The 27,983-nt window shown below is 42.7% G+C and overlaps 1 protein-coding gene across 2 annotated transcripts in view; it reads right to left on the bottom strand.

The window, feature by feature from the left end:
- Nucleotides 1-23,091: 23,091 nt before the first annotated feature.
- mmp24 (matrix metallopeptidase 24) overlaps nucleotides 23,092-27,983 on the bottom strand; it is a 107,928-nt gene continuing 103,036 nt past the window's right edge. For both annotated transcript variants that reach the window (XM_014131593.3, XM_014131592.3), the window contains exon 9: nucleotides 23,092-26,094. In XM_014131593.3, the coding sequence (XP_013987068.1) occupies nucleotides 25,757-26,094 (338 nt within the window). In that variant the 3' untranslated portion in view covers nucleotides 23,092-25,756. The remainder of the gene's footprint in view (nucleotides 26,095-27,983) is intronic.

Here is a 27,983-nt window from a genome sequence, read left to right as displayed (position 1 = left end):
TTAAACCAGGAGTATAACAAAGCATGATCAAATGATTTACCCAGTTACAGTAATTGAGAAACATTGAAATAATTAGGTACTTTTGTGTAAAATAATTTGTTGGTCAAATTAACCAGTTATCGACCTTAAGCAGATTGCTTGCTAGTTAGTTCCCATGCCAATTTCAAGTCTTTCAAAACAAATATCTGACTACCGGTAACTCAAATATTAAATTATTTCAGAATGACTGGCTAGCGCATCATGCTTTTGACATTGTTAGCTAGCTATTCCCAGTTAATGTGTTTACTTATCGCATCTGCATGCTTGTTGCGTTCTCCCTGGTGCACTCGTTCATACGCGAGCTGGCTGCTCTTCTAAAGAGTATAATCTGTTCAAAACAGTGGCAGCATGTGCAGCAGTGGCCATTCGGTTTTGGCATGCTAAAGTGAAATGGTTGTATTTATGCTGTTGTTCAAATGTACAAATCTATCGGTTGTTCAAAAACTTGGCATCATATTTCTTTCATGCTGCATTGATGACAACTCCAACCACCTCACGCTCCGGGTAAACTACGAAATTGCACATATGGAATCATGTAGTAACCAAAAAAGTGTTAACCTCCCTGGGCAAGGTGGGACGCTTGCGTCAAATACCTCAGTTTTGTTCGTGCGTTCACGTCAGTATCCGAAGGGTGACGCGCGAGCGCATTTCGTGACAAAAAATGTCCAAATATTCCATTACCATACTTCGAAGCATGTCAAACGCTGTTTAACCTGTTATGGCTAGGGGACAGTATTTTCACGGCTGGATAAAAAACGTACCCGATTTAATCTGGTTACTACTCCTGCCCAGTAACTAGAATATGCATATAATTATTGGCTTTGGATAGAAAACACTCCAAAGTTTCTAAAACTGTTTGAATGGTGTCTGTGAGTATAACAGAACTCAAATGGCAGGTCAAAACCTGAGAGATTCCTTTACAGGAAGTGGCCTGTCTGACCATTTCTTGAACTTCTTTGCCATCTCTATCTTTTACAAAGGATCTCTGCTCTAACGTGACACTTCCTACGTCTTCCATAGGCGCTCAGAGCCCGGGGAAAAACCTGAATGTCGTCATCCCAGCCCCAGGCTGAAACACATTATCGCCTTTCTCAAGTGGCCGATCAAGGGACTGTGGGCTTAGGCGCGTGCCCTGGCCGCCCCCGTCATTGTGATTTTTTTTCCCTCTGTTTGCCGAAAAGGAGATTCCCGGTCGGAATATTATCGCTTTTTTATGAGATAAATTGCATAAAAATAGATTTTAAACAGCGGTTGACATGCTTCGAAGTACGGTAATGGAATATTTAGAAATGTTTTGTCACGAATTGCGCCATGCGCGCGACCCTGATTTACCATTTCGGATAGTGTCTGGGACGCACGAACAAAACGCCGCTATTCGGATATAACGATGGATTATTTTGGACCAAACCAACATTTGTTATTGAAGTAGCAGTCCTGGGAGTGCATTCTGACGAAGACAACAAAGGTAATCAAACTTTTATAATAGTAAATCTGATATTGGTGAGTGCTAAACTTGCCGGGTGTCTAAATAGCTAGCCCGTGATGGCTGGGCTATGTACTTAGAATATTGCAAAATGTGCTTTCACCAAAAAGCTATCTTAAAATCGGACATATCGAGTGCATAGAGGAGTTCTGTATCTATAATTCTTAAAATAATTGTTATGCTTTTTGTGAACGTTTATCGTGAGTAATTTAGTAAATTGTTAGCAAATTCCCCGGAAGTTTGCGGGGGGTATGCTAGTTCTGAACGTCACATGCTAATGTAAAAAGCTGTTTTTTGATATAAATATGAACTTGATTGAACAAAACATGCATGTATTGTATAACATAATGTCCTAGGTGTGTCATCTGATGAAGATCATCAAAGGTTAGTGCTGCATTTAGCTGTCTTCTGGGTTTTTGTGACATTATATGCTAGCTTGAAAAATGGGTGTCTGATTATTTCTGGCTTGGTACTCTGCTGACATAATCTAATGTTTTGCTTTCGCTGTAAAGCCTTTTTGAAATCGGACAGTGTGGTTAGATAAAGGAGAGTCTTGTCTTTAAAATGCTGTGAAATAGTCATATGTTTGAAAAATTGAAGTTTTTGTATTTTTGAGGAATTTGTAATTCGCGTCACACCTATCATTGGATATTGGAGCAGGTGTTCCGCTAGCGGAACGTCTAGATGTAAGAGGTTAATCTAACCACACTGTCCGATTTAAAAAAATAAAAAATAAAAATAAAATAAAAAAGGCTTTATAACGAAAGCAAAACATTAGATTATGTCAGCAGAGTACCCAGCCAGAAATAATCAGACACCCATTTTTCAAGCTAGCATATAATGTCACATAAACCCAAACCACAGCTAAATGCAGCACTAACCTTTGATCTTCATCAGATGACAATCTTAGGACATTATGTTATACAATACATGCATGTTTTGTTCAATCAAGTTCATATTTATATAAAAAAGTAGCTTTTTACATTAGCATGTGATGTTCAGAACTAGCATACCCCCCCCCCCCCCGCCAACTTCCGGTGAATTTACTAAATTACTCACGATAAATGTTCACAAAAAACATAACAATTATTTTAAGAATTATAGATACAGAACTCCTCTATGCACTCGCTATGTCCGATTTTAAAATAGCTTTTCGGTGAAAGCACATTTTGCAATATTCTAAGTAGATAGCCCGGCATCACAGGGCTAGCTATTTAGACACCCACCAAGTTTAGCCCTCACCAAAGTCAGATTTACTATAAGAAAAATGTTATTACCTTTGCTGTTCTTCATCAGAATGCACTCCCAGGACTTCTACTTCAATAACAAATGTTGGTTGGTTCAAAATAATCCATAGTTATATCCAAATAGCGGCGTTTTGTTCGTGCGTTCAAGACACTATCCGAAAGGGTAAAGAAGGGTGACGCGCCCGACGCGTTTCGTGACAAAAAAATTCTAAATATTCCATTACCGTACTTCGAAGCATGTCAACCGCTGTTTAAAATCAATTTTTATGCCATTTTTCTCGTAAAAAAGCGATAATATTCCGACCGGGAAACCGTGTTTTAGTGCAAAGAGAGAAAATAAAAACATGGGGTCGCCTCCTGCACGCGCCTCAGTCCCATTGTCCTCTGATAGACCACTTACCAAAGGCGCTAATGTTTTTCAGCCAGGGGCTGCAAAGACGTCATTCAGCTTTTTCCCGGGTTCTGAGAGCCTATGGGAGCCGTAGGAAGTGTCACGTTACAGCAAAGATCCTAAGTTTTCAATAAAAAGAGTCAAGAAGCCCAAGGAATGGTAAGAGAGGGCACTTCCTGTACAGAATCTTCTCAGGTTTTTGCCTGCCATATGAGTTCTGTTATACTCACAGACACCTTTCAAACAGTTTTATAAACTTTAGGGTGTGTTCTATCCAAAGCCAATAATTATATGCATATTCTAGTTTCTGGGCAGTAGTAATAACCAGATTAAATCGGGTTCGTTTTTTATCCGGCCGTGCAAATACTGCCCCCTACCCTCAACAGGTTAAAATCAATTTTTATGCGATTTTTCTCATAAAATACCGATAACATTCCAACCGGGTGACGTTGTATTCATTCAAAGAGCGAAAGAAAAACAGGGAGAATTCACATGAATGCGCATCTCCAGTGTCACTGCTCTCAGCCTGACCACTCACAAAATCTCCTGCTGTTTTTCGCCCAGAGACTGGAGAGACGTCATTCCACTTTCTGGCGCCTTCTGAGTGCCAATGGAAGCCTTAGAAAATGTCACGTTACAGCAGAGAGGCTGTATTTTCGATAGAGATGCCGCGGAAGGAGAACAAATTGTCAGACGGCACTTCCTGTATGGAATCTTGTCAGGTTTTGGCCTGCCATATGAGTTCTGTTATACACAGACACCATTCAAACAGTTTTAGAAACTTTGGAGTGTTTTCTATCCAAATCTACTAATTATATGCATATTCTCGTTTATGGGCAAGAGTAGTAACCAGTTTAAATCGGGTACGTTTTTTTCCCGGCCGTGCAAATACTGCCCCCTAGCCCCAACAGGTTAATGCATTTGAGCCAATCAGTTGTTGTGACAAGGTAGAGGTGGTATACAGAAGATGGCCCTATTTTGTAAAATACCAAAAAATACCAAGAACTGCTCAAATAAGCGAAGAGAAATGACCAGTCCGTTACTTTAAGACATGACATTTTCCAGATTGATTGACCTTCAAGAACTTTGTACAGTCGCAAGAATCAAGCGCTATGATGAAACTGGCTATCATGAAGACCGCCACAGGAAATGAAGACCCAGAGTTACCTCTGCTGCAGAGGATAAGTTCATTAGTTACCAGCCCAAATAAATGCTTCAGAGTTCAAGTAACAGACACAGCTCAACATCAACTGTTCAGAGGAGACTGCTTGAATCAGGCCTTCATGATCGAATTGCTGCAAAGAAACCACTACTAAAGGACACCAATAAGAATAGACTTGCTTGGGCCAAGAAAAACAAGCAATGGACATTAGACTGGCGGAAATCTGTCAATCTGCAATTTTTGTAATTTTAGTAAAAAAAAATGTTGGGGGGGGTTCCAACCGCCGTGTCTTTGTGACGCAGAGTAGGTGAATGGATCTCCACGTGTAGTTCCCACCGTGAAGCATGGAGGAGGTGCGGGGGGGGGGGGGGGGCGGGGGGCTTTTCTGGTGACACTGTCAGTGATTTATTTAGAATTCAAGGCACACTTAACCAGCATGCCTACCACAGCATTCTGCAGCGATACGCCATCCCATCTGGTTTGTGCTTAGTGGGACCATCTGTTGTCTTTCAACAGGACAGTGAACCAACATACCTCCAGGCTGTGTAAGGGCTATTTGACCAAGGAGGAGAGTGATGGAGTGCTGCATCAGATGACCTGGCCTCCACAATCACCCTAGCTCAACCCGAGATGGTTTGGGACGAGTTGGACCACAGAGTGAATGAAAAGCAGCCAACAAGTGCTCAGCATATGTGTGAAGTCCTTCAAGACTGTTGGAAAAGCATTCCAGGTGAAGCTGGCTGAGAGAATGCGAACAGTGTGCAAAGTTGTCAGGGAAAAGGGTGGCTACTTTTGAAGGATCTAAAATATATTTAGATCTAATACTTTTTTTGGTTACTACATGATTCCATATGTGTTATTTCCTAGTTTTGATGTCTTCACTATTATTATACAATGTAAAAAATAAAGAAGAACCCTTGAATGAGTAGGTGTCCAAACAGACTGGTATTGTATGGCCGTGTGCTCAATTTTATATACAATCTCCATAGACACACATTGGCAGTGGAATGGCCTTACTGATGAGCTCTGACTTTCAACGTGGCACCGTCATAGGATGCCACCTTTCCAACAAGTCAGTTTGTCACATTTCTGCCCTGCTAGAGCTTCCCCGGTCAACTGTAAGTGCTGTTATTGTGAAGTGGAAACGACTAGGAGAAATAACGGATCAGCCGCAAAGTGGTAGGCCACACAAACTCACAGAACAGGATCGCCAAGTGCCTACGCGAGTAATGTGTTAAAGTCCTCAGTTGCAACACTCACTACTGAGTTCCAAACTGCCTGTGGAAGCATCGTCAGCACTAACTGTTCTTCGGGAGCTTCATGAAATGGGTTTCCATGGCCAAGCAGCCACACACAAGCCTAGGATCATCATGGGCAATGCCAAGCGTCAGCTGGAGTGGTGTAAAGCTTGCTGCCATTGGACTCTGGAGCAGTGGAAATGCGTTCTCTGGAGTGATGAATCACACTTCACCATCTGGCAGTCCAACGGACGAATCTGGGTTTTCTGGATGCCAGGAGAACTCTACCTGCCCAAGTGCATGGTGCCAACTGTAAAAGTTTTTGTGGAGGAATAATAGTGTAGGGCTGTTTTTCATGTTTGGGTTAAACCCATTCGTTCCAGTGACGGGAACTCTTAACACTACAGCATACAATGACATTCTAGATGATTCTGTACTTGAAACTTTGTGGCAACAGCTTGGGGAATGCCCTTTCCTGTTTCAGCATGACAATTCCCCTGTGCACAAAAGCGAGGTCCGTACAAAAATGGTTTGTCGAGATCGGTGTGGAAGAACTTGACTGGCCTGCACACAGCTCTAAGCTTTTGAACATTTTGTATTTGTTGCTCTCTTGACACTTATAATTTGCACAATATCGATTACCATTTTCAAGAAAATGCTTAAAGAAAATAAGCATGGTTCGACAAGCAGTTGTCCACATACTTTTGGTCATGTTGTGTACATGAGGCCATGTGTTATATTTATATCATGGCTGTGATGTGGTCATAACCATAGGCGAAGCCGAGTAGCGTAGACCAAGACAGCCATGATGAAAATGTCATAACACAGGTGACCAGCTTGAAAAAGCAAGATTCTTTCCCAAACCAATTTATAAACAAAATGTGACGCTACATTCACTAAAACTGGTTGTCAAGTGCAATTTTAGGTGTTTTCTGGTCATTCTGTTTGTATGGACTGCCAAAACAACCCAAGCATTGGTTGATAGCAACCTGCAAAGTTCTGGAACTATGGCAAAAAAAGTTTATACGGAGGTGCCTTCCCTTTGCTAGCTAGCCAACTACACAACTAACACAATCACTTCAGACTGAAGCTGGAACGACGGCAAAATAGCTGCATTTCATTTTACCAGTTTTTCTATTTTACATTTTTTCATATGAAATTATGCTGATTTCGGGTGGCTGAGAAAAGCTGCCTGTCTCATCCCGACACCCCACACACGTTCAAGATTATGGCACACGGTGAATTTCAATGTTGCAAATGTCGGAGATAACGTGTGATGCTTTTTGCAGTGGAGATCAAGTTTATAAGTTGCATTACTGGGTAGATGACAGTGGATCTGTAAAAGTAGTAGTGATTTGCTAGGTAACGATGTAAACAATGGCCCTTTTTAGGAATGTGGACATGTGTATGTTGTCTAGTATATCATGGACAGGATAGACTCTAAAAATATGAATTCCAAACCACACGTTGAATAAAATTCACTAACGGAACCTGTAATATGATAAGCTATAAAGCAAGACGGTCAAATTATGACAATGCATGGATAAAAGCGACAATCAATAAGAAAAATACAAGGATCCCCCATGTAAAGCAAATCCTATGGCTTTATTATAAAGTGTAAATCTAAAAGTAACCTAAAGACCTTTTTTATATTGAAGCCTACATTATATTGGACATTGGCCACGCTCAAAGCTGTGCCTCTACGCATCAGTTTGGACATCTTCTGCACTTTATTAATAGCTGGAGAATGCTCAAAGATTCACAATGTAATAATAGAGTAGGCCTATATGAGTTGGGACAGATGTTAAGCTCAACTCTTGCCCCATGGGAGACTGGACACTCGCAAGGCTTAGGCGATCGGGGAGGCAGTCTGGCCCCTCATCTATCTGAGAAGATCTGATCCAGCTTTCAAACATCTTTTCCCCACTTGAGACGGCCCTACCAGCCCTGGAAGTCAGCACGGATCCTGGGTGTATAGCAACATCCGGTGGCTGCCCAGTGGCACCCTCCCCCACGGCCACCACAATTCAGCAGGTCGCTTCCCCATCGGATTCCATCATGACAACCATTGTGGGCAGCTCGATGGTGAGAGATTTTGGCCTGCCTACGGTCTGTGGACCGACCAAGGTCCACTGTCACCCAGGAGCCCTTGTCCATGACTCTCTCCTGGTCAAGGTTCTGGCCAACTACTCCAATATTGACACCGTCACTTGTTTTAGGCGATCTGAGGAATTGAGGGAAGATTTTTTCTTTATTTTTAAAGACCCTTGCTAGCTCAGGGAAGAGAATAATTCTCTGGCCCCCTCCCATGCTACCGAAGGGGTTCAAAACGTTTCAGCCAACTCTTTGCCCTAAGCGAGTACGTGAACTTTCCAACGACAGGAATGTCTCTCTTTTTGTGACAACTTTGATTTCCTTTTTCTAAGAGACAGGATTCACCCTAACCGCAGTGGTTCCAGGAATATTTCCAGCAACATCACAAACTGTTTTAGACTGACCGAGGGTCTGGTAGTGCTGCAGTTCCCGGTCAGAATAAGCAACAGAGGACCTGGTAAACATATCAACTCCAATAGAAATGGCACTATGGTTGTGTGTAACCTATGTTCCTTTTAACTCTGCCTTCTATTGCGTTTATACGAACTCATCTCAGTCTCCAATCTATCAGAATGGTATGTCAGAAAATGTGGTTGTAACGTTAATAATTTGGTTCTTATTCCATTAGTTGCCTTGAGGCAGAGTGGCCCACACTTATTGAATATGGCACTTTTATTGAAGTAAAACCTTTCTCGAATGACCTCATTGCTGAGCGCAAAGTTGATTTTACATGTTTCTCACTGAACCATGGCTGTCTTCAGGCTGTAGTTCCGCTCTTATCAAAACGCACCAGTCTGGTTTTAGACCCCATAGTACTGAGACTGCACTTGTGAAGGTGGTAAATTACCTTTTAATGGCGTCAGACCAAGGCTGTCTTCGTGCTCCTAGACCTTAGTGCCCATTTTGACACCTCCGATCACCACATACTTTTGGAGAGATTGGAAACCCTAATTGGTCAACACAGGCATGCTCTTGCCTGGTTTAGATCTTATCTGACAAAGATATCAGTTTGTCTCTGGATGGTTTGTCCTATGACGTCAATGGTACGTTTCGCTGTTGTGGTGGATGAATCAGAATTAGTTGGGTAACATAGATAATTAAGATGTTTTATTAGTATAATATGCTTATGTGAGATACTTGTCATTAGAAAGTGTCCTTTGGACTCTGGTATGTTTCAGTTGCACGTTTCCTTGGGGCCCAGACAGGGGAGAGGTCAGACTTGTTTTTTACATGTCTCTGTTGCTATGCAGAATATCAGCAAGAGAGGAGGACAGAATGAAATATTGTCTTCATATGTGAATGTGTCTTTACCTATTCTTAAACCATGTGAAGGGATGGCGTGATTAATGGGGAACCAATTATTTGTCTCCACAATGTCTGTGTGCAGGTCACTCCCCTCAGTGAGCTTGTCCAGGAGTGGGAACAAGAGGTGTCTTACTGAGGATGGGCCTCTATGAGATGGCACTGATAGAGGAGATTTATGGTGTATTTTGATAAGAACGCCTAAAAAGCATTCCAGAGGACATGAGCTAATAGTTCTGTTCAATACCGTACCAGGGAGGGACGGTTCTAGGGAGACCAGACACTGGTCTATATAATGAACACTGTTGAGATAGCAGTTGCTGTCTGCTGTGTTTGATCGATATCTTTTCATACAAAACTTAAACTTGTGACCCATTCTATGTATCTGTGGTTCGTCATGTACGTTGAGAGGGGTGGACCGTGGGTATAAAAGCTCTTTGTGTTGAAGGTGTAGTCACCTTTTTTAATGGCATAATTGAAGGTCAAGTGCTTTTGCAAAAGTATGTTAAGTATTAAAGATGTAGTTTAACTCAGACTGGTGTGTTGGTAACTCTCAAATCAAATTTATTTATATAGCCCTTCGTACATCAGCTGATATTCTCAAAGTGCTGTACAGAAACCCAGCCTAAAACCCCAAACAGCAAGCAAAGCATGTGAAAGAAGCACGGTGGCTAGGAAAAACTCCCTAGGAAAAACTCCCTAGAAAGGCCAAAAACCTAGGAAGAAACCTAGAGAGGAACCAGGCTATGAGGGGTGGCCAGTCCTCTTCTGGCTGTGCAGGGTGGATATTATAACAGAACATGGTCAAAATGTTAAAATGTTAAAATGTTCATAAATGACCAGCATGGTCAAATAATAATAATCATAGTAGTTGTCGAGGGTGCAACAAGCACGTCCGGTGAACAGGTCAGGGTTCCATAGCCGCAGGCAGAACAGTTGAAACTGGAGCAGCAGCACGGCCAGGTGGACTGGGGACAGCAAGGAGTCATCATACCAGGTAGTCCTGAGGCATGGTTCTAGGGCTCAGGTCCTCCGAGAGAAAGACAGAAAGAGAGAAAGAGAGAATTAGAGAGAGCATATTTAAATACACACAGGACACCGGATAAGACAAGAGAAATACTCCAGATGTAACAGACTGAGCCTAGCCCCCCGACACATAAACTACTGCAGCATAAATACTGGAGGCTGAGACAGGAGGGATCAGAAGACACTGTGGCCCCATCCGATGATACCCCCGGACAGGGCCAAACAGGCAGGATATAACCCCACCCACTTTGCCAAAGCACAGCCCCCACACCACTAGAGGGATGTCTCCAGCCACCAACTTACCGTCCTAAGACAAGGCCGAGTATAGCCCACAACGATCTCCGCCATGGCACAACCCAAGGGGGGGGCGCCAACCCAGACAGGAAGACCACGTCAGTGACTCAACCCACTCAAGTGACGCACCCCTCCCATGGACGGCATGGAAGAACACCAGTAGGCCAGTGACTCAGCCCCTGTAAAAGGGTTAGAGGCAGAGAATCCCAGTGGAAAGAGGGGAACCGGCAAGGCAGAGACAGCAAGGGCGGTTCGTTGCTCCAGCCTTTCCGTTCACCTTCACACTCCTGGGCCAGACTATACTTAATCATAGGACCTACTGAAGAGATAAGTCTTCAGTAAAGACTTAAAGGTTGAGACTGAGTCTGCGTCTCTCACATTGGTAGGCAGACCATTCCATAAGAATGGAGCTCTATAGGAGAAAGCCCTACCTCCAGCCGTTTGCTTAGAAATTCTAGGGACAATTAGGAGGCCTGCGTCTTGTGACCGTAGCGTACGTGTAGGTATGTACGGCAGGACCAAATCGGAAAGATGGGTAGGAGCAAGCCCATGTAATGCTTTGTAGGTTAGCAGTAAAACCTTGAAATCAGCCCTTGCCTTAACAGGATGCCAGTGTAGGGAGGCTAGCACTGGAGTAATATGATCAAATTTTTTGGTTCTAGTCAGGATTCTAGCAGCCGTATTTAGCACTAACTGAAGTTTATTTAGTGCTTTATCCGGGTAGCCGGAAAGTAGAGCATTGCAGTAGTCCAGCCTAGAAGTAACAAAAGCATGGATTAATTTTTCTGCGTCATTTTTGGACAGAAAATTTCTGATTTTTGCAATGTTACGTAGATGGAAAAAAGCTGTCCTTGAAACAGTCTTGATATGTTCTTCAAAAGAGAGATCAGGGTCCAGAGTAACGCCGAGGTCCTTCACAGTTTTATTTGAGACGACTGTACAACCATCCAGATTAATTGTCAGATTCAACAGAAGATCTCTTTGTTTCTTGGGACCTAGAGTTTAAAAGTAGAAAGTTTGCAGCCATCCACTTCTTTATGTCTGAAACACAGGCTTCTAGCGAGGGCAATTTTGGGGCTTCACCATGTTTTATTGAAATGTACAGCTGTGTGTCGTCCGCATAGCAGTGAAATTTAACATTATGTTTTCGAATGACATCCCCAAGAGGTAAAATATATAGTGAAAACAATAGTGGTCCTAAAACGGAACCTTGAGGAACACCGAAATTTACAATTGATTTGTCAGAGGACAAACCATTCACAGAGACAAACTGATATCTTTCCGACAGATAAGATCTAAACCAGGCCAGAACTTGTCCATGTAGACCAATTTGGGTTTCCAATCTCTCCAAAAGATTGTGGTGATCGATGGTATCAAAAGCGGCACTAAGATCTAGGAGCACGAGGACAGATGCAGAGCCTCGGTCTGACGTCATTAAAAGGTCATTTACCACCTTCACAAGTGCAGTCTCAGTGCTATGATGGGGTCTAAAACCAGACTGAAGCGTTTCGTATACATTGTTTGTCTTCAGGAAGGCAGTGAGTTGCTGTGCAACAGCTTTTTCTAAAATTTTTGAGAGGAATGGAAGATTCGATATAGGCCGATTAGTTTTTTATAATTTCTGGATCAAGATTCGGCTTTTTCAAGAGAGGCTTTATTACTGCCACTTTTAGTGAGCTTGGTACACATCCGGTGGATAGAGAGCCGTTTATTATGTTCAACATAGGAGGGCCAAGCACAGGAAGCAGCTCTTTCAGTAGTTTAGTTGGAATAGGGTCCAGTATGCAGCTTGAGGGTTTGGAGGCCATGATTATTTTCATCATTGCGTCAAGAGATATAGTACTAAAACACTTTAGTATCTCCCTTGATCCTAGGTCCTGGCAGAGTTGTGCAGACTCAGGACAATGGAGCTTTGGAGGAATACCCAGATTTAAAGAGGAGTCTGTAATTTGCTTTCTAATGATCATGATCTTTTCCTCAAAGAAGTTCATAAATGTATTACTGCTGAAGTGAAAGCCATCCTCCATTTGCGAAGGCTGCTTTTTAGTTAGCTTTGCGACAGTATCAAAAAGAAATTTCGGATTGTTCTTATTTTCCTCAATTAAGTTGGAAAAATAGGATGATCGAGCAGCAGTAAGGGCTCTTCGATACTGCACGGTACTGTCTTTCCAAGCTAGTCGGAAGACTTCCAGTTTGGTGTGGCGCCATTTCCGTTCCAATTTTCTGGAAGCTTGCTTCAGAGCTCGTGTATTTTCTGTATACCAGGGAGCTAGTTTCTTATGACAGATGTTTTTAGTTTTTAGGGGTGCAACTGCATCTAGGGTATTGCGCAAGGTTAAATTGAGTTCCTCGGTTAGGTGGTTAACTGATTTTTGTCCTCTGACGTCCTTGGGTAGGCAGAGGCAGTCTGGAAGGGCATCAAGGAATCTTTGGGTTGTCTGAGAATTTATAGCACGACTTTTAATGCTCCTTGGTTGGGGTCTGAGCAGATTATTTGTTGCAATTGCAAACGTAATAAAATGGTGGTCCGATAGTCCAGGATTATGAGGAAAAACATTTAGATCCACAACATTTATTCCATGGGACAAAACTAGGTCCAGAGTATGGTAATGCAGAAATTAGCCACCACACTGTTCCTCAAGGTTATTTTTTAGGACCACTATTGTTTTCACTATATATTCTACCTCTGTCATTCGGAAACACAATGTCAACTTTCACTGCTATTCAAATGACACAGATGTACATTTCGATGAAACATGGTGAAGCCCTAAAATTGCCTACCCTGGAAGCCTGTGTTAGACATAAGGTAGTGAATGACGGCACATGTTTTACACTCGGACAAAACAGAGATGATCGATCCCAAGAAACAGAGATCCGCTGTTTGATCTGATAATTAATCTTGATCAAATTTTATTGGTCGCAAACACATATATTTAGCAGATGTTATGACGGGTGTAGTGAAATGCTTGTTCTTAGCTCCAACAGTGCGGTAGTATCTAACAATACACACAAGTCAAATAATGAACTATATAAATATTAGGATGACAATGTCGGAGTGGCATTGACTAGAATAAAGTATATACATATGAAATTAATAAAACAGTATGTAAACATTAAAATGACTAGTGTTCCATGTCTATGTACATAGGGCAGCAGCTTCTAAGGTGCAGGGTTGAGTAAACGGGTGGTAACCGGCTAGTGACAGTGACTAAGTTCAGGGTAGGGCACTGGGTGGAGGCCAGCTAGTGATGGCTATTTAACAGTCGTCTGGCCTCTTAGTCCCAGCTTTGATGCACATGTAAATACCTCTCCTTCTGGACAATAGCGGGGTGAACAGGCTGTGGCTCGGGTGATTATTGTACTTGACAATCTTTTTGGCCTTCCTGTGACATTGGGTGCTGTAGGTGTCCTGGAGGCTGGCAATGTGAAGTCCAGGACACAGTTGCACAGGGCAGTGTTCAGACCCAGGGCCTGAGCTTAATGAGGTTGGAGGATACTATGGTGTTGAATGCTGAGCTGTAGTCAATGAACAGCATTCTTACATAGGTATTCCTCTTGTCCACATGGGATAGGGCAGTGTGCATTGCGATGGTATGCTCTGTAGATCTATTGGGGCGGTATGCAAATTGAAGTAGGTTTAGGGTGTCCATTAAGGTGGAGGTGATTATGATCCTTAACTAGCCTCTCAAAGCACTTCATGATGACAGAAGTGAGTGCTACTGTGCGATAGTCATTTAGTTCAGTTACCTTTGCTTTCTTAAATACAGGAACAATGGTGGACATCTTGTAGCAAGTGGGGACAGCAGACTGGGATATGGAGAGATTGAAAATGTCTGTAAACACTCCAGCCAGCTGGTCTGTGCTTGCTCTGAGGATGTGGCTAGTAATGCCATCAGCCTTGCGACTCGTAAATGTCTTACTCACATCAGCTACGGAGAACGAGAGCCCACAGTCCTCGGGAGCGGGCCGCGTCGGTGGCACTGTTATCATCAAAGCGGGCAAAGAATGTGTTTCGCTTGTCCGGGAGCAAGACATTGGCTGGTTTTCCCTTTGTAATCCGTGATTGTCTGGAGTCCCTGCCACATGCGTCTTGTGTCTGGGCCGTTGAATTGCGACTCCACTTTGTCACAATTTGCCTGTTTGATTGCCTTACGGAAGGCATAACTGCACTGATTGTATTCAACCATTTTCTCAGTCACCTTGCTGTGGTTAAATGCCGTGGTTCGCACTTTCAATTTTGTGTGAATGCTGCCATCTATCCACGGTTTTTGGTTTGGGTAGGTTTTAATAGTCACAGTGGGAACAACATCCCCTATACACTTCCTGATGAACTCAGTCAGCGTGACAGTGTATACATTAATGTTATTCTCAGAGACAACCCAGAACATATCCCAGTCCACGTGATCAAAACAATCTTGAAGCATGTATTCCGATTTGGTCAGACCAGCGTTGCATAGACCTTAGCACAGGTGCTTCCCGTTTGAGTTTCTGCCTATAGGAAGGGAGGAGCAGAATGGTGTCGTTATCTGATTTGCCGGGGGAGGGCCTTGTAGCCATCCCAGAAGGGAGAGTTATAATGGTTGAGTTTTTGAAGCGCGAGTACTACTGGCAATGTGTTAGAACTTCGGTAGTGTTTTCCTCATTTGCTTTGATAAAGTCCCCAGCGACAATAAATGCGGCCTCAGGATATGTGGCATCCAGTTTGCACAAAGTCCAGTGTAGGTCCTTGAGGGCCGTTGTGGTATCGGCTTCAGAGGGAATATCATGATTTAAATGTTTTACTGTCCAGATCGGTCTACGCTCGGAAGATATCCAGACTCAATGCATGCCTAACTACCTCCGAAGGAGGGCAGGATGCATCTTTTAATTGTCTGAAAATGTGGGCACAATTAGAATGTGAACAAGATCAGGACAAAGGAAGCAAGTTAGCACCAGGCATAGAGGGATTTTAGCCCTTCTTTAAACTTGGCAATAATGTGTCCCATGATTACATTGTGGTTCCAGCCAGTGACATTGGTCATGAAATGTGGCTTTGATTATGACCAGATAAGACTGCACTAGTCATAATTGAAAACAAATTGTGTCTGTTGTGCAGTCCAAATAAACTTGTTGAATGCAAATATAAAAATCCACAATGTGGATGCATTTTAAGGAAACATCCCCCAAAATTTGTCACAGGACACATTTTGATACCCAGGTGTGGACGCACTGACCGCTATTGGAGTACATGTGGATAATTAGTGATTGGATTTTAAATATTATTTTACCAGGTATGCACAGGATCTGACACTGTAGTGGTCTGACATCAAGTCATTTGGGGAGGGCAGAGCTATTAGAAGACCACATAGCATGAAGACCGTGAGATCACTTCGAGCCAACCTAAGGAGTCACCCACCAAGCCCTCCTCCAGAACAATAGGTACAGTCCCCCGACCTGAGCTTCCCCAGTGTCAGATGGCAGCAGGGGAGTGGATGACATGCGCGTCATGATCTCTTTCACCAACTGGTAATGACGGAAGACAATTGCACACAAGAAGGCTTGTTTTCACTTTCTTTTATTGACATGTCTGTGTTAATAGAGCATGGTGATATTGTTAAATAAAAGATTTGATCTAATCTGTTAAATTAAAATGATTTTTTTTAAATAAAGCTTCAATATCTTTAGACATTAACTAACTAAACCTATTTCATTTAAGCATCTTATTGAAAATGGTAATCGATTTTGTGCAAATTCTAAGCTTTGAGAAAGACATACAAAATCTTAAAAAGCTTAGAGCTGTTAGTATATTTACATGAACTGATACACTACATGACCAAAAGTATGTGGACACCTGCTCATCAAACATCTCATTCCAAAATCATGGGCGTTAAAATGGAGTTGGTCCCCCTTTTGCTGCTATAACAGCCTCCACTCTTCTGTGAAGGCTTTCCACTAGATGTTGGAACATAGCTGCGGGGACTTGCTTCCATTCAGCCACGAGCATTAGTGAGGTCGGGTACTGATGTTGGGATTAGGCCTGGCTCACAGTCAGCGTTCATCCCAAAGGTGTTTTATGGGGTTGAGGATAGGCTCTGTGCAGGCCAGTCAAGTTCTTCCACACCAATCTCGACAAACCATTTCTGTATGGAACTCGGTAGTGAGTGTTTCAACTGAGGACAAACGATTTTTCAGCACTCGGCGGCCCCTTTCTGAGCTTGTGTGTCTTCCTATGACGGTGCCACGTTGAAAGTCACTGAGCTCTTCAGTAAGGCCATTCTACTGCCAGTGTTTGTCTATGGATATGGCATGGCGGTGTGCTCGATTTTTATACCCGTCACCAACGGGTATGGCTGAAATAGCCGAATCCACTAATTTGAAGGGGTGTCCACATACTTGTGTGTATTTGATTGTAAATTACATAAGATTCCACCACAAAATATCGCAATTTACCAAGTTGTTTTAACAAATTAATTAATCGACAAACTAATCAAAGCGTATGTACAGAACATTTTAAGAAAAACCACTGAATTAATTTTCTCTTAATAAAGCTGTATCTGATAAAATCTCCCTTGATCAGTAGTATCCAAAGAATTTCAATGACATAATTTTAAACATCTGGACCTTTTGATTTAACCTCATTATTTTATGAAAAAGAACATTAGAAACAAAAGGCAACAACAGGCAAGTGAAAGGCAACTCACTGTTGTCTAAAGCCACCAGCATATCCTTAACAGAGGCAAACTGAAGAGGACTCGTCGCCCCCCTAGAAGAGTAGAAACCGTTACAATGAATAAGAGAGAAGTGGAAAGGCATGGGGCACCTTAGAATAAAAGTTGTCTTCATGTGTTCAATAAACAATTGAAAGTGAAGGTCATTATAATGAATCTCAAGTAGCCCTACATCTTCTCAAACACAACCATGCTCGATACATATGTTGTGGTTTATTAGTACTCTTTTGGACATGTCAGATCGGATTTTACGTTTCAGTAAATTACACAGTTTTGCCTTGACTACTCTGTAGGTACACTCAATCATTGTGATGAAATCAATGAACAAATTAAATTGACTTTGGAACAATTGCATGTAACCTCCAATATGATACGTCCTTTTTGTAGCATGAAGCATATGCTGAATGAGATTTATTTAGCTCCCCCTTCCACAATAGGATTTAACAACATGATAACCATGCAGATTGAAAATGGCTTTGCCTGGAAAATGTTCATCTAATGAACAATGTGTGGCTAATACCCTGTATCTTTCCCATTCATCTGCCATCATCTTTAGCTGAGATGTGAGTTGAGTAATACCAAGAACATGGTCTTATAAGCATGATTGTACTCATAGGCTTCCTACTCATATGAGCATGTTCCACATACATTGAGTGGTTGTTTTAATGGGTTATTTTTTCAATCAGATTTTTTGTAATCTGCATCAAATACTCAATCGTCAATTGATCCAGTAGCTATCAGTTAAGATGTTGGTTTCAGATCCTGCCCATAACACCAGCTAATAAACCTTGTTTTGTTGGATACTTCACTCAATACAATGTTTGCCTATAAAGACATACAGGGCTTAAGTAAGAAGTTATGTTCTGATGGTGAGGGAGAAATTGAACATCACTATTCCTTTTGTGGCTCTCTGTAGCCTGAAAATAGATGCATAAAGCCACTCAAAGAAATTCACAAAAGTCTGCCCAATGATTTGTCTAGAGATCGTGAAATGGAGTTATTAAAATATGGGCAAAAACAAGTCTGCTCTGATTCAGTGCCATGTCTCTGCCCCTCGCTAAAACTGCTCAAAATGAAAACAGAAAATGACAGAATAAGAAAAGATAATAGAGCGAGGAAAATCCTTGAACTGAGTGCATTTTCGTAGTGTGAGAAAGATTGGAGGAAAATACACATTTGAAAACAAGTTACACAACAAACATACAAATGTTAAGTCTGATGTTATCCTTGAAAGAAACCTTTTAGAGGTATATGTTCGTCAACTAAAAAAGCACATTGAGCAAGCCACTGCAAAGTTTGACAAGGCACAACTTCCAGAAGTACCAGCAGAGGCTATTAAGGCAGACACTGACACGGTCAGACATATACACTATTTCAGTAAAGATCTCATGGTGGAGATTATTTTGGAAGACTTGAGCAGATTAGGGATGTAGAAATAAAGTAGGGTAGCCTACAGTAAATGACATATTTTCAAGTTGCAGATCTCACAAAACAAAAGTATCTTTGCCTACTGGAGATTTTAAGTCCTCCAAGACGGAGCCAAAGACCAGACTGGGAGGGCTGTTGTGCGTCTTAGTACATATTGCTCACACATTCAGTGCAACACAGAACTAGAGAGCTCTTGACTAGGAGCATAAAGGATACAGAGAGGTCAATGGTGGCAGAGCTGAATAGATAGTATAGACCCATTCTCAGAGACCTTGGGGATGTTACACAAAAGCCACATAATTGATTGTTTTGTTCAGCTTTGCTGATGAATGATTTGGAATGGGATATGCTTTGAAATGGATGATGGGAGAGAAAGTGATTTGGCACTTTGTCAATGCAGCCATATCTGCAGTATATAAGCTCTCCCCGACTTAGTTACGGATAAAACCATAGATGTAATTGCTTTGTTAGTAGTACTACATTATGACAAGGAGGGAGCAGTGTTATAGAAGTAACATCAGTGTGCACATCTGAGATTAAGAAATGTGGATAATGAGAAAATATTTGTAAAATCTATGCAGTTATTTTCAAATGTAATTTCATAGTACATGTTATCAGAATTCTGATATGGGTTTTCGCAACTAAAGGAATCCTTAAGGCAAACATGTAAAAACAACAGAGAAAGTTATCTTCCAGAAAACTGTCAGAATTTCAAATTCTCACCATAATAAGTCCACTAAACATAGCTTTATATACGAAACATCAGGCCATTTAACTATTCAATTATCAACAATAATTGTGTAATATCCAAATGTTTACATGGCGTTTGAGTGTGTGTGTGTGTGTGTGTGTGTGTGTGTGTGTGAGAGAGACGGTGAGAGGGACACAAAACTGAGAAGAATCTCGCAGGAGTTACCATGACGTAGCAACATCGCAGATACACTAAGAAAAGTACTTCATAGGCATGATTTAAAAAAAGCATGTCAAATTATTAGAAAAAGAACATTAACAGTTTAAATATACTGTACTTAAGATTGTAACAAGACTTTGCCAGTGATTTATCACACTATTAAGACCCATTAGAAGTGGAAGTCCCACTCTGGTTGCAGGTAGCCTAGCAGTTAGAGAGGCGAGCCAGCAACCGCAGGGTTGCCATTTGGAATCTTGGGTCCGATGGGAAAAAAACTGTTGTGAAGTGTGCAGGGAACCGGAGGGTTGCTGGTATCAAATCCTAGATGCCATTGGTTTACGTCATGTCCTTATGCAAGGCACTTAATCCCTCACAACAACAGCTCCCTGGGCCCCCAGTGTGGCAGCCCCACTGCACCTCTCCAAAACCTTTGTGTGTCTTTCGGATGGGTTGGGGTAAGTCAAATTCTGGTTGGACATTGTGTGCAATTGACCAATAAAGTGATCTTAATCTCTTAATAAGGTATCTTAATCTTGTAGCCTGTCAAGGTATCCCATTCTACAGCCCATATGTTTTTTTGCATTTGCAAATATAAGGAATACTGTATGTTAAAAGGAAAGTCTAGATTTGGTCATTTTGTCATTGCCATACGTTATCAATTACACTGAACAAAAATGCAACATGTAAAGTGTTGGTCCCTTGTTTCATGAGCTGAAATAAAAGAGCACAGACATTTTCCATACTCACAAATGGCTTATTTCTCAAATTTGTTTACATCCATATTAGTGAGCATTTCTTCTTTGCCAAGATAATCCATCCACCTGACAGGTGTGGCATATCAAGAAGCTGATTAATGCATGATGATTACACAGGTGCACCTTGTGCTGGTGACAAATGGCCACTCTAAAATGCAATTGTCACACAACACAATGCCACATATGTCTCAAGTTTTGAGGGAGTGTGCAATTGGCATGCTGACTGCAGGAATGTCCACCAGAGCTGTTGTCAGAGAATTGAATGTGCTTCTCTATTATAAGCCTATAGAGAAATGTTTTAGAGAATTTGGCAGTGTGTCCAACCAGCCTCACAACAGCAGACCACGTGTACGGCGTTGTGTGGGCGAGCGGTTTGCTGATATCAATGTAGTGAACAGAATGGTGGGGCTATGGTATTGTGGCAAAGAAGGGGGCCGAGTGATAAATGGCAGATATTTGAGGGTAGAACTAATAAACGGGCTCTGCCCTCTCACTAAGGGCTGGCCAAATGGTGAACTACAAAGCACAAAATGGACGACCGCAGAAGCAAGGGGAAGGCTCGCAAGGTTGGGCCAACCAACATATACGGGGTCAAGCCACACCAGGAAGAGGGGAAGGAGCTGTGAACCATTGAAAAGAGAAAGTGATAATACATCTGCTGGATTTAGTGTGTGACCTGGACTGTTTGGACTTACCTGTTGGCTGTTTGGACCCTGATCTACTGAGAAGCCAATTTGTGTACCGAACCCTGCTATCCTCGATCATGCCTGCAGCCTGGTCGGTCCAGGCCGGAGAAACAATCATTGATTTTGTGTCGGTCTCACGCTTAATTTGTGTACAAACACTCCTAACCTTGAAGAGGATTGTCACAGTATGGGCAGGCATAAGTTACGGACAACAAACACAGTAAAAAAAAAAAAATCTATGGCAATTTTAACGCACAGAGATACAGTGGGACAAAAAAGTATTTGATCCCCCTGCTGATTTTGTACATTTGCCCACTGACAAAGAAAGGATCAGTCTATAATTTTAATGGTAGGTTTATTTGAACAGTGAGAGACAGAATAACAACAAAAATATCCAGAAAAACGCATGTCAGAAATGTTATAAATTGATTTGCATTTTAATGAGGGAAATAAGTATTTGACCCCCTCTCAATCAGAAAGATTTCTGGCTCCCAGGTGTCTTTTATACAGGTAACGAGCTGAGATTAGGAGCACACTCTTAAAGGGAGTGCTCCTAACCACAGCTTGTTACCTGTATAAAAGACACCTGTCCACAGAAGCAATCAATCAATCAGATTCCAAACTCTCCACCATGGCCAAGACCAAAGAGCTCTCCAAGCATGTCAGGGACAAGATTGTAGACCTACACAAGGCTGGAATGGGCTACAAGACCATCGCCAAGCAGCTTGGTGAGGTGACAACATTTGGTGCGATTATTTGCAAATGGAAGAAACACAAAAGAACTGTCAATGTCCCTCGGACTGGGGCTCCATGCAAGATCTCACCTCGTGGAGTTGCAATGATCATGAGAACGGTGAGGAATCAGCCCAGAACTACACAGGAGGATCTTGTCAATGATCTCAATGCAGCTGGGACCATAGTCACCAAGAAAACAATTGGTAACACACAATGCCGTGAAAGACTGAAGTCCTGCAGCGCCCGCTAGGTCCCCCTGCTCAAGAATACATATACATGCCCGTCTGAAGTTTGCCAATGAACATCTGAATGACTCAGAGGACAACTGGTGAAAGTGTTGTGGTCGGATGAGACCAAAATGGAGCTCTTTGACATCAACTCAACTCGCCGTGTTTGGAGGAGGAGGAATGCTGCCTATGACCCCCAAGAACACCATCTCCACTGTCAAACATGGAGGTGGAAACATTATGCTTTGGGGGTGTTTTTCTGCTAAGGGGACAGGACAACTTCACCGCATCAAAGGGATGATGGACGGGGCCATGTACCGTCAAATCTTGGGTGAGAACCTCCTTCCCTCAGCCAGGGCATTGAAAATGGGTCGTGGATGGGTATTCCAGCATGACAATGACCCAAAACACACGGCCAAGGCAACAATGGAGTGGCTCAAGAAGAAGCACATTAAGGTCCTGGAGTGGCCTAGCCAGTCGCCAGACCTTAATCCCATAGAAAATCTGTGGAGGGAGCTGAAGGTTCGAGTTGCCAAACGTCAGCCTCGAAACCTTAATGACTTGGAGAAGATCTGCAAAGAGGAGTGGGACGAAATCCCTCCTGAGATGTGTGCAAACCTTGTGGCCAACTACAAGAAACGTCTGACCTCTGTGATTGCCAACAAGGGTTTTGCCACCAAGTATTAAGTCATGTTTTGCAGAGGGGTCTAATACTTATTTCCCTCATTAAAATGCAAATCATTTTATAACATTTTTGACATGCGTTTTTCTGGATTTTTTTGTTGTTATTCTGTCTCTCACTGTTCAAATAAACCTACTATTAAAATGTATTGACTGATCATTTCTTTGTAAGTGGGCAAACGTACAAAATCAGCAGGGGATCAAATACTTTTTTCCCCCACTGTACCATGATGAGATCCTGAGGCCCATTGTGGTGTCATTCATCCGCCGCCATCACCTCATGTTTCAGCATGATAATGCACGGCCCCATGTCGCAAGGATCTGTACACAATTACTGGAAGCTGAAAATGTCCCAGTTCTTCCATGGCCTGCCAATAACTTTGCACAGCTATTGAAGAGGAGTGGGACAACATTCCACAGGCCACAATCAACAGCCTGATCAACTCTATGCGAAGGAGATGTGTCGCGATGCTTGAGGCAAATGGTGGTCACACCAAATGCTTACTGGTTTTCTGATCCACACCCCTACCTAGTGTATTCCCAGTCATGTGACATCCATAGATTAGGGCCTAATTTATTTATTTCAATTGACTGATTTCCTTATATGAACTGTAACTCAGTAAAATCTTTGAAACTGTTCCATGTTGTGTTTATCTTTTTGTTCAGTATAAATGAGACTAGTCACGTCATGTTTCATCATTTAAAGAAGCAAAACTTTTTAACAACGAACCATTTGACAGATTGTCAATGCAATGACAAAATGGCAAAATCAAGTCTCCTTTCAACAGATTCCTCATATTTGTGATTGCAAAAAACGTATATTAATTTTTAGAATAGGCTAGCTCGATAGGACACATACAACCAGAGCGGGATATTCGCTAATAATAATACATTATTTCAACAGCAAATAAAAGTACAAATAAAACAAGTTTTAAAAGTCAATAAAAAAATCTAAAGACTACATGTTTGTGTGAGTTCTGGATGGTACCAAACCCCATTGGGGTCAGAGTTAAGTCAGAAAATACAGTATCAAGGACTATACAGATGTTGGATCTTAATTTGAACCAGTTTGCTACAGCAGGAAAATAATCCTGCAACAATGGGAAATGTGAATTATGTGGATTATAATTAATGGACATTTTTGTAGATGTTTCTGGAAATTACAAACTTTAGAGGCCTTTTTAAAACCTCAAACTGTAAGTTTGCATTTCCTACTGTACAGGAAAATTCTCTGCAACAAAAGATCAGATTAAGATCCTACAGCTGTATCTGGTTTCAGTCTTGGCAACTGCATTGACATTATTATCTGGGTGAGATGAATACATGATAATTCTCTACTGTAGCAAAAGTAGTGAATAGAAATACAGGGAAATGAATGGAACATATTAAATAACTTTGCTTTTATCATGGGTCATCTGTGTATTTGTTTTTATCAGGGTAAGAAACAGCTGAACTCAGGAAATCCTGACCTGCCCTACAGAGATGGACAAAGTATGGTAATTACCCCAGTGTACCAATGCACCCCAGTGCAGAAAGACTCTACCTGGATCTTTCTTTTAAACATCACTTTCCCATTGAACATCTTTCCTATTGAAAGCGAGGTTAAAAACAAAACTCTAAATTAGATCATGAGGACAGCATTTCAATGAAATGTAGGGTGTTAGATACAGTGCCCTCCGTAATGATTGGGACAGTGAAGCATTTAAAAAAAAATGTCTCTCTGTACTCCAAAAGTTTGGATTTGAAATCAAACAATGACTATGAGGTTAAAGTGCAGACTGTCATCTTTAATTTGAGGGTATGAATCGTGAATAATGAAAAGTGAGAAAGTTACAGATGCACAAATATCATACCCCCCAAGACATGCTAACAATAACAGGGGAGGTTAGCATTTGTTTTAGGGAGGGAATGATATTTGTGCATTGTAACTTTCTAGAAACATATTCTATTCTTATTTACAATAAAACGGACTCCAAAATGACACAATACAGTATTTACCATTTATTTCTATTGGGCACAAAATAATCTGAAACACAACCAAAAGAAACAGCAAATGCATCCAACAAATGTGTAGAGTCACAAGCTTGATGTAGCCATTGCGTGTTATGGGACCAAATACTTAACTTTTTACTACTTTAATACACATGAATTTGTCCCAATACTTTTGGTGCCCTAAAATGTGGGGAATACGTACAAAAAGTGCTCTAAGTTCTTAACCATTCACCCGATATGGATGTAAATACCCTCAAATTCAAGTGGTCAGTCTGCACTTTAACCTCAGTCATTGTTTGATTTCAAATCCAAACTTTTGGAGTATAGAGGAGACAAAAGAAGAAAAAATGCTGAGAAAAAAGTGAGAGAAAAAAGTGAGAGAAATAAGGAGGAATGAAGAGGGGTATGGAGTGGAATTCAGGCTGCCTCAACAGCAGTTCATTGTGCCTAGTCAATGTTGGTCTGACGTGCTTAGCCTATTGAAACGGCCATAGGTACTCCTCTACGCCTTGGCATGTAAATAAAAAAAAAAAACTAAGTACAATTCTAAGAAACATAACTGTGACCAATGTCTTTAAATGCAAACTCGCTCTCCCCTATGCCCCTTGGTCCAGACAGAGAAGCAGGGAGTCTGTGCTGGGGGATGTTGGTATAGCGGTGGTCCTTCAGCAGACATACTTATAGTCTCAGTCCTCTAGCTTAGGTGAGTCAATCACTAGAGGCAGAGGTCTGGGTATGAAGACATGTATCATTTGCGATGTACAACGTTTCTCCTCTTGATAACTCAAAGCTCTCTAACTGAAAAGATTAAATGATCCACAGAAATCCTTGGTATTCTTTTCTATGGCCTTTCTATTTTTTGTTCAAGTTTACATTTTTTCTTTAAATATCTTGTTTGACTTGATAATACTTGAAGTTCATGTACAAGTTGACACTGGACAGATTACTGGTACCTGGCTATGTGAGGGTAGGCTCCCCCTCTCTCTCCCCCTGAGAAAAAGTGTATTGGAGTCCCATCGAGGTAAAGTATGTATGACAACCCCCACTGAAACAGCCAGATAAGAATGGACAACAGATAGATGAGACGCAAAAGGCAGAGCAATCGGATTTGCTGTACTCTGTCCTTACCCTCAAAGCCTCCCAGCGTCCTATGCATCGCCTCATGCTAATATTCAACAATTTTGGCGATGTTCATCTATGGGTCCTTGCCAGGGGATGAAAGGGAGTAACTTAATCCCCCTCCTTCCCTTCTCGCAAAGGGTTTGTGCAAGACAGGCACTGGTCACATGGTGCTCAGAGTTTTTGTAGCCCTCTCAGCGCAGTTTCGTATCGTAAGTGGCGGCGCGCTGCCTAAGCCTGTCATACCCACTCCTGGACAGGATGTTTGTAGTAGGTGACGTTCTGTTGCACCCCTTTGTTTTTGAACTGGAAGATGGTGTAGACCAGGACCAGGATGCACAGCGACAGGATGCAGGGAATCACCACAGCGATGGCGTTGACAGTGCTGTGCACGTCATTGATGGTCACCATGATGTCTACGTCATCGTGGGGAAGCTGCCGGTCCTTGTTCTTCTCCATGTCTGATTGGTGGCAGCCCATCCAGTCATTGACAATAGACTTGGGGTAGCCGGGCTCAACGGTCAGCTTCTGGTTGTCAAACTTCCAGTAGTCCTTCCCTTTGTAGAAATAGGTATAAACTAAAGAGGGGAAAAGAGAGCAAAAGGACAATTTCATTTGTATCTAACAGATTGACTTATACAGCTTGCAAATCTAACACCTCAAACATTTTGCCTGACAACTCATCCTGAATTTAACTCTGTATGGCGTGAGTGACAGAGCAGCTGTCACGTCCTGGCCAGTATAAGGGTTAATTGTTATTGTAGTTTGGTCAGGACGTGGCAGAGGGTATTTGTTTTATGTGGTTCGGGGTGGTGTTTTGGTAGAAGTAGAAGGGCGTTCCAGTGCGTCGGCTCAGTCAGGAGTCGCCAGAGCCGCCCGTCAGTCAGGAGTCGCCAGAGCCGCCCGTCAGTCAGGAGTCGCCAGAGCCGCCCGTCAGTCAGGAGTCGCCAGAGCCGCCCGTCAGTCAGGAGTCGCCAGAGCCGCCCGTCAGTCAGGAGTCGCCAGAGCGGCCCGAATGCCCGGAGATGCCAGAGCGGCCCGACTGCCCGGAGATGCCAGAGCGGCCCGACTGCCCGGAGATGCCAGAGCGGCCCGACTGCCCGGAGATGCCAGAGCGGCCCGACTGCCCGGAGATGCCAGAGCGGCCCGACTGCCCGGAGATGCCAGAGGGGCCCGTCGGCCAGGATCAGCCAGAGCGGCCCGTCGGCCAGGATCAGCCAGAGCGGCCCGTCGGCCAGGATCAGCCAGAGTGGCCCATCTCCCAAAGTCTGCTGATGACCAAAAATCAAGGGAGTCTAGCAGCAACCCTAAACTGAGTAAGCCTGACATTTCAGAACTTAAAGTAATTAACGGTTTAATTGATGAGTCTGCATACAGGGTGGAGAGGAGGAGGTCTGCCCATGATCCAGAGCAGGGGGAGTCTGCCTACGGTCCGAGGCTGATCGGGTTGGTCGGCACTCTGGAGGACAATAGGCCGGAGCCTGAACCACCACCTGCATAGGTGGGTTGGGGAGGGGGGGGGGTGTAGCACAAGTGCCGTTGGTGACGGCAGCCACCCTCCCTTTAGTTTAGGGGGATTTCTTTGTTGTTGTTTGGGGTTTTTGTTATTGTTGAGGTGCTTCCGGGGTTAGCACCTTTAGGGGGGGGGGGGGGGGGGGGGGGTACTGTCACGTCCTGGCCAGTATAAGGGTTAATTGTTATTGTAGTTTGGTCAGGACGTGGCAGAGGGTATTTGTTTTATGTGGTTCGGGGTGGTGTTTTGGTAGAAGGGCGTTTGAGTTATTATTTCCGGGTTTTTGGTTTATGGTCTATGTTTATGTATTTCTATGTGTAGTCTGGTTAACCTGTTTGGGCTAGGGGGCAGTATTGAGAATTTTGGAAAAAATATGTGCCCATTTTTAACTGCCTCCTACACCAACTCAGAAGCTAGAATATGCATATTATTGTTCAGGTTTGGATAGAAAACACCCTAAAGTTTCTAAAACTGTTTGAATGGTGTCTGTGAGTATAACAGAACTCCTATGGCAGGCAAAAACCTGGCAAGGTTTCATGCAGGAAGTGGCCTGTCTGACAAGGAGTCGTGCGTCTTGCATCTGTTTATTGAAGAGTAAGGATCTTAGCTGTAACGTGACAATTCCCAGGGCTCCAATAGGCTCTCAGAACCCGGGAAAAACCTGAACGATGACGAGGCAGCCTCTGGCTGAAACAGATTATCGCCTTATCCAAGTGGCCGATCAGAGGACCATTGAATGAGGCGCGTGCACGATTCGCCCCCGTGGAGAAATTTCATTCGGCTGTTTAGCTTATTGCAGATTCCCGGTCGGAATATTATCGCTTTTCTACGAGATAAATGGCATAAAAATTAGTTTTAAACAGCGGTTGACATGCTTCGAAGTACGGTAATGGAATATTTAGACATTCTTTGTCACGCCATGCGCACGACCGTTATTTACCATTCGTATAGTGT

The sequence above is a fragment of the Salmo salar genome, chromosome 12 (assembly GCF_965601325.2).
Source record: "Salmo salar chromosome 12, fSalSal1, whole genome shotgun sequence".
Taxonomy (NCBI): domain Eukaryota; kingdom Metazoa; phylum Chordata; class Actinopteri; order Salmoniformes; family Salmonidae; genus Salmo; species Salmo salar.
Note: the sequence above shows the minus strand (reverse complement) of the source record. Positions and strands in the feature narration are given on the sequence as shown.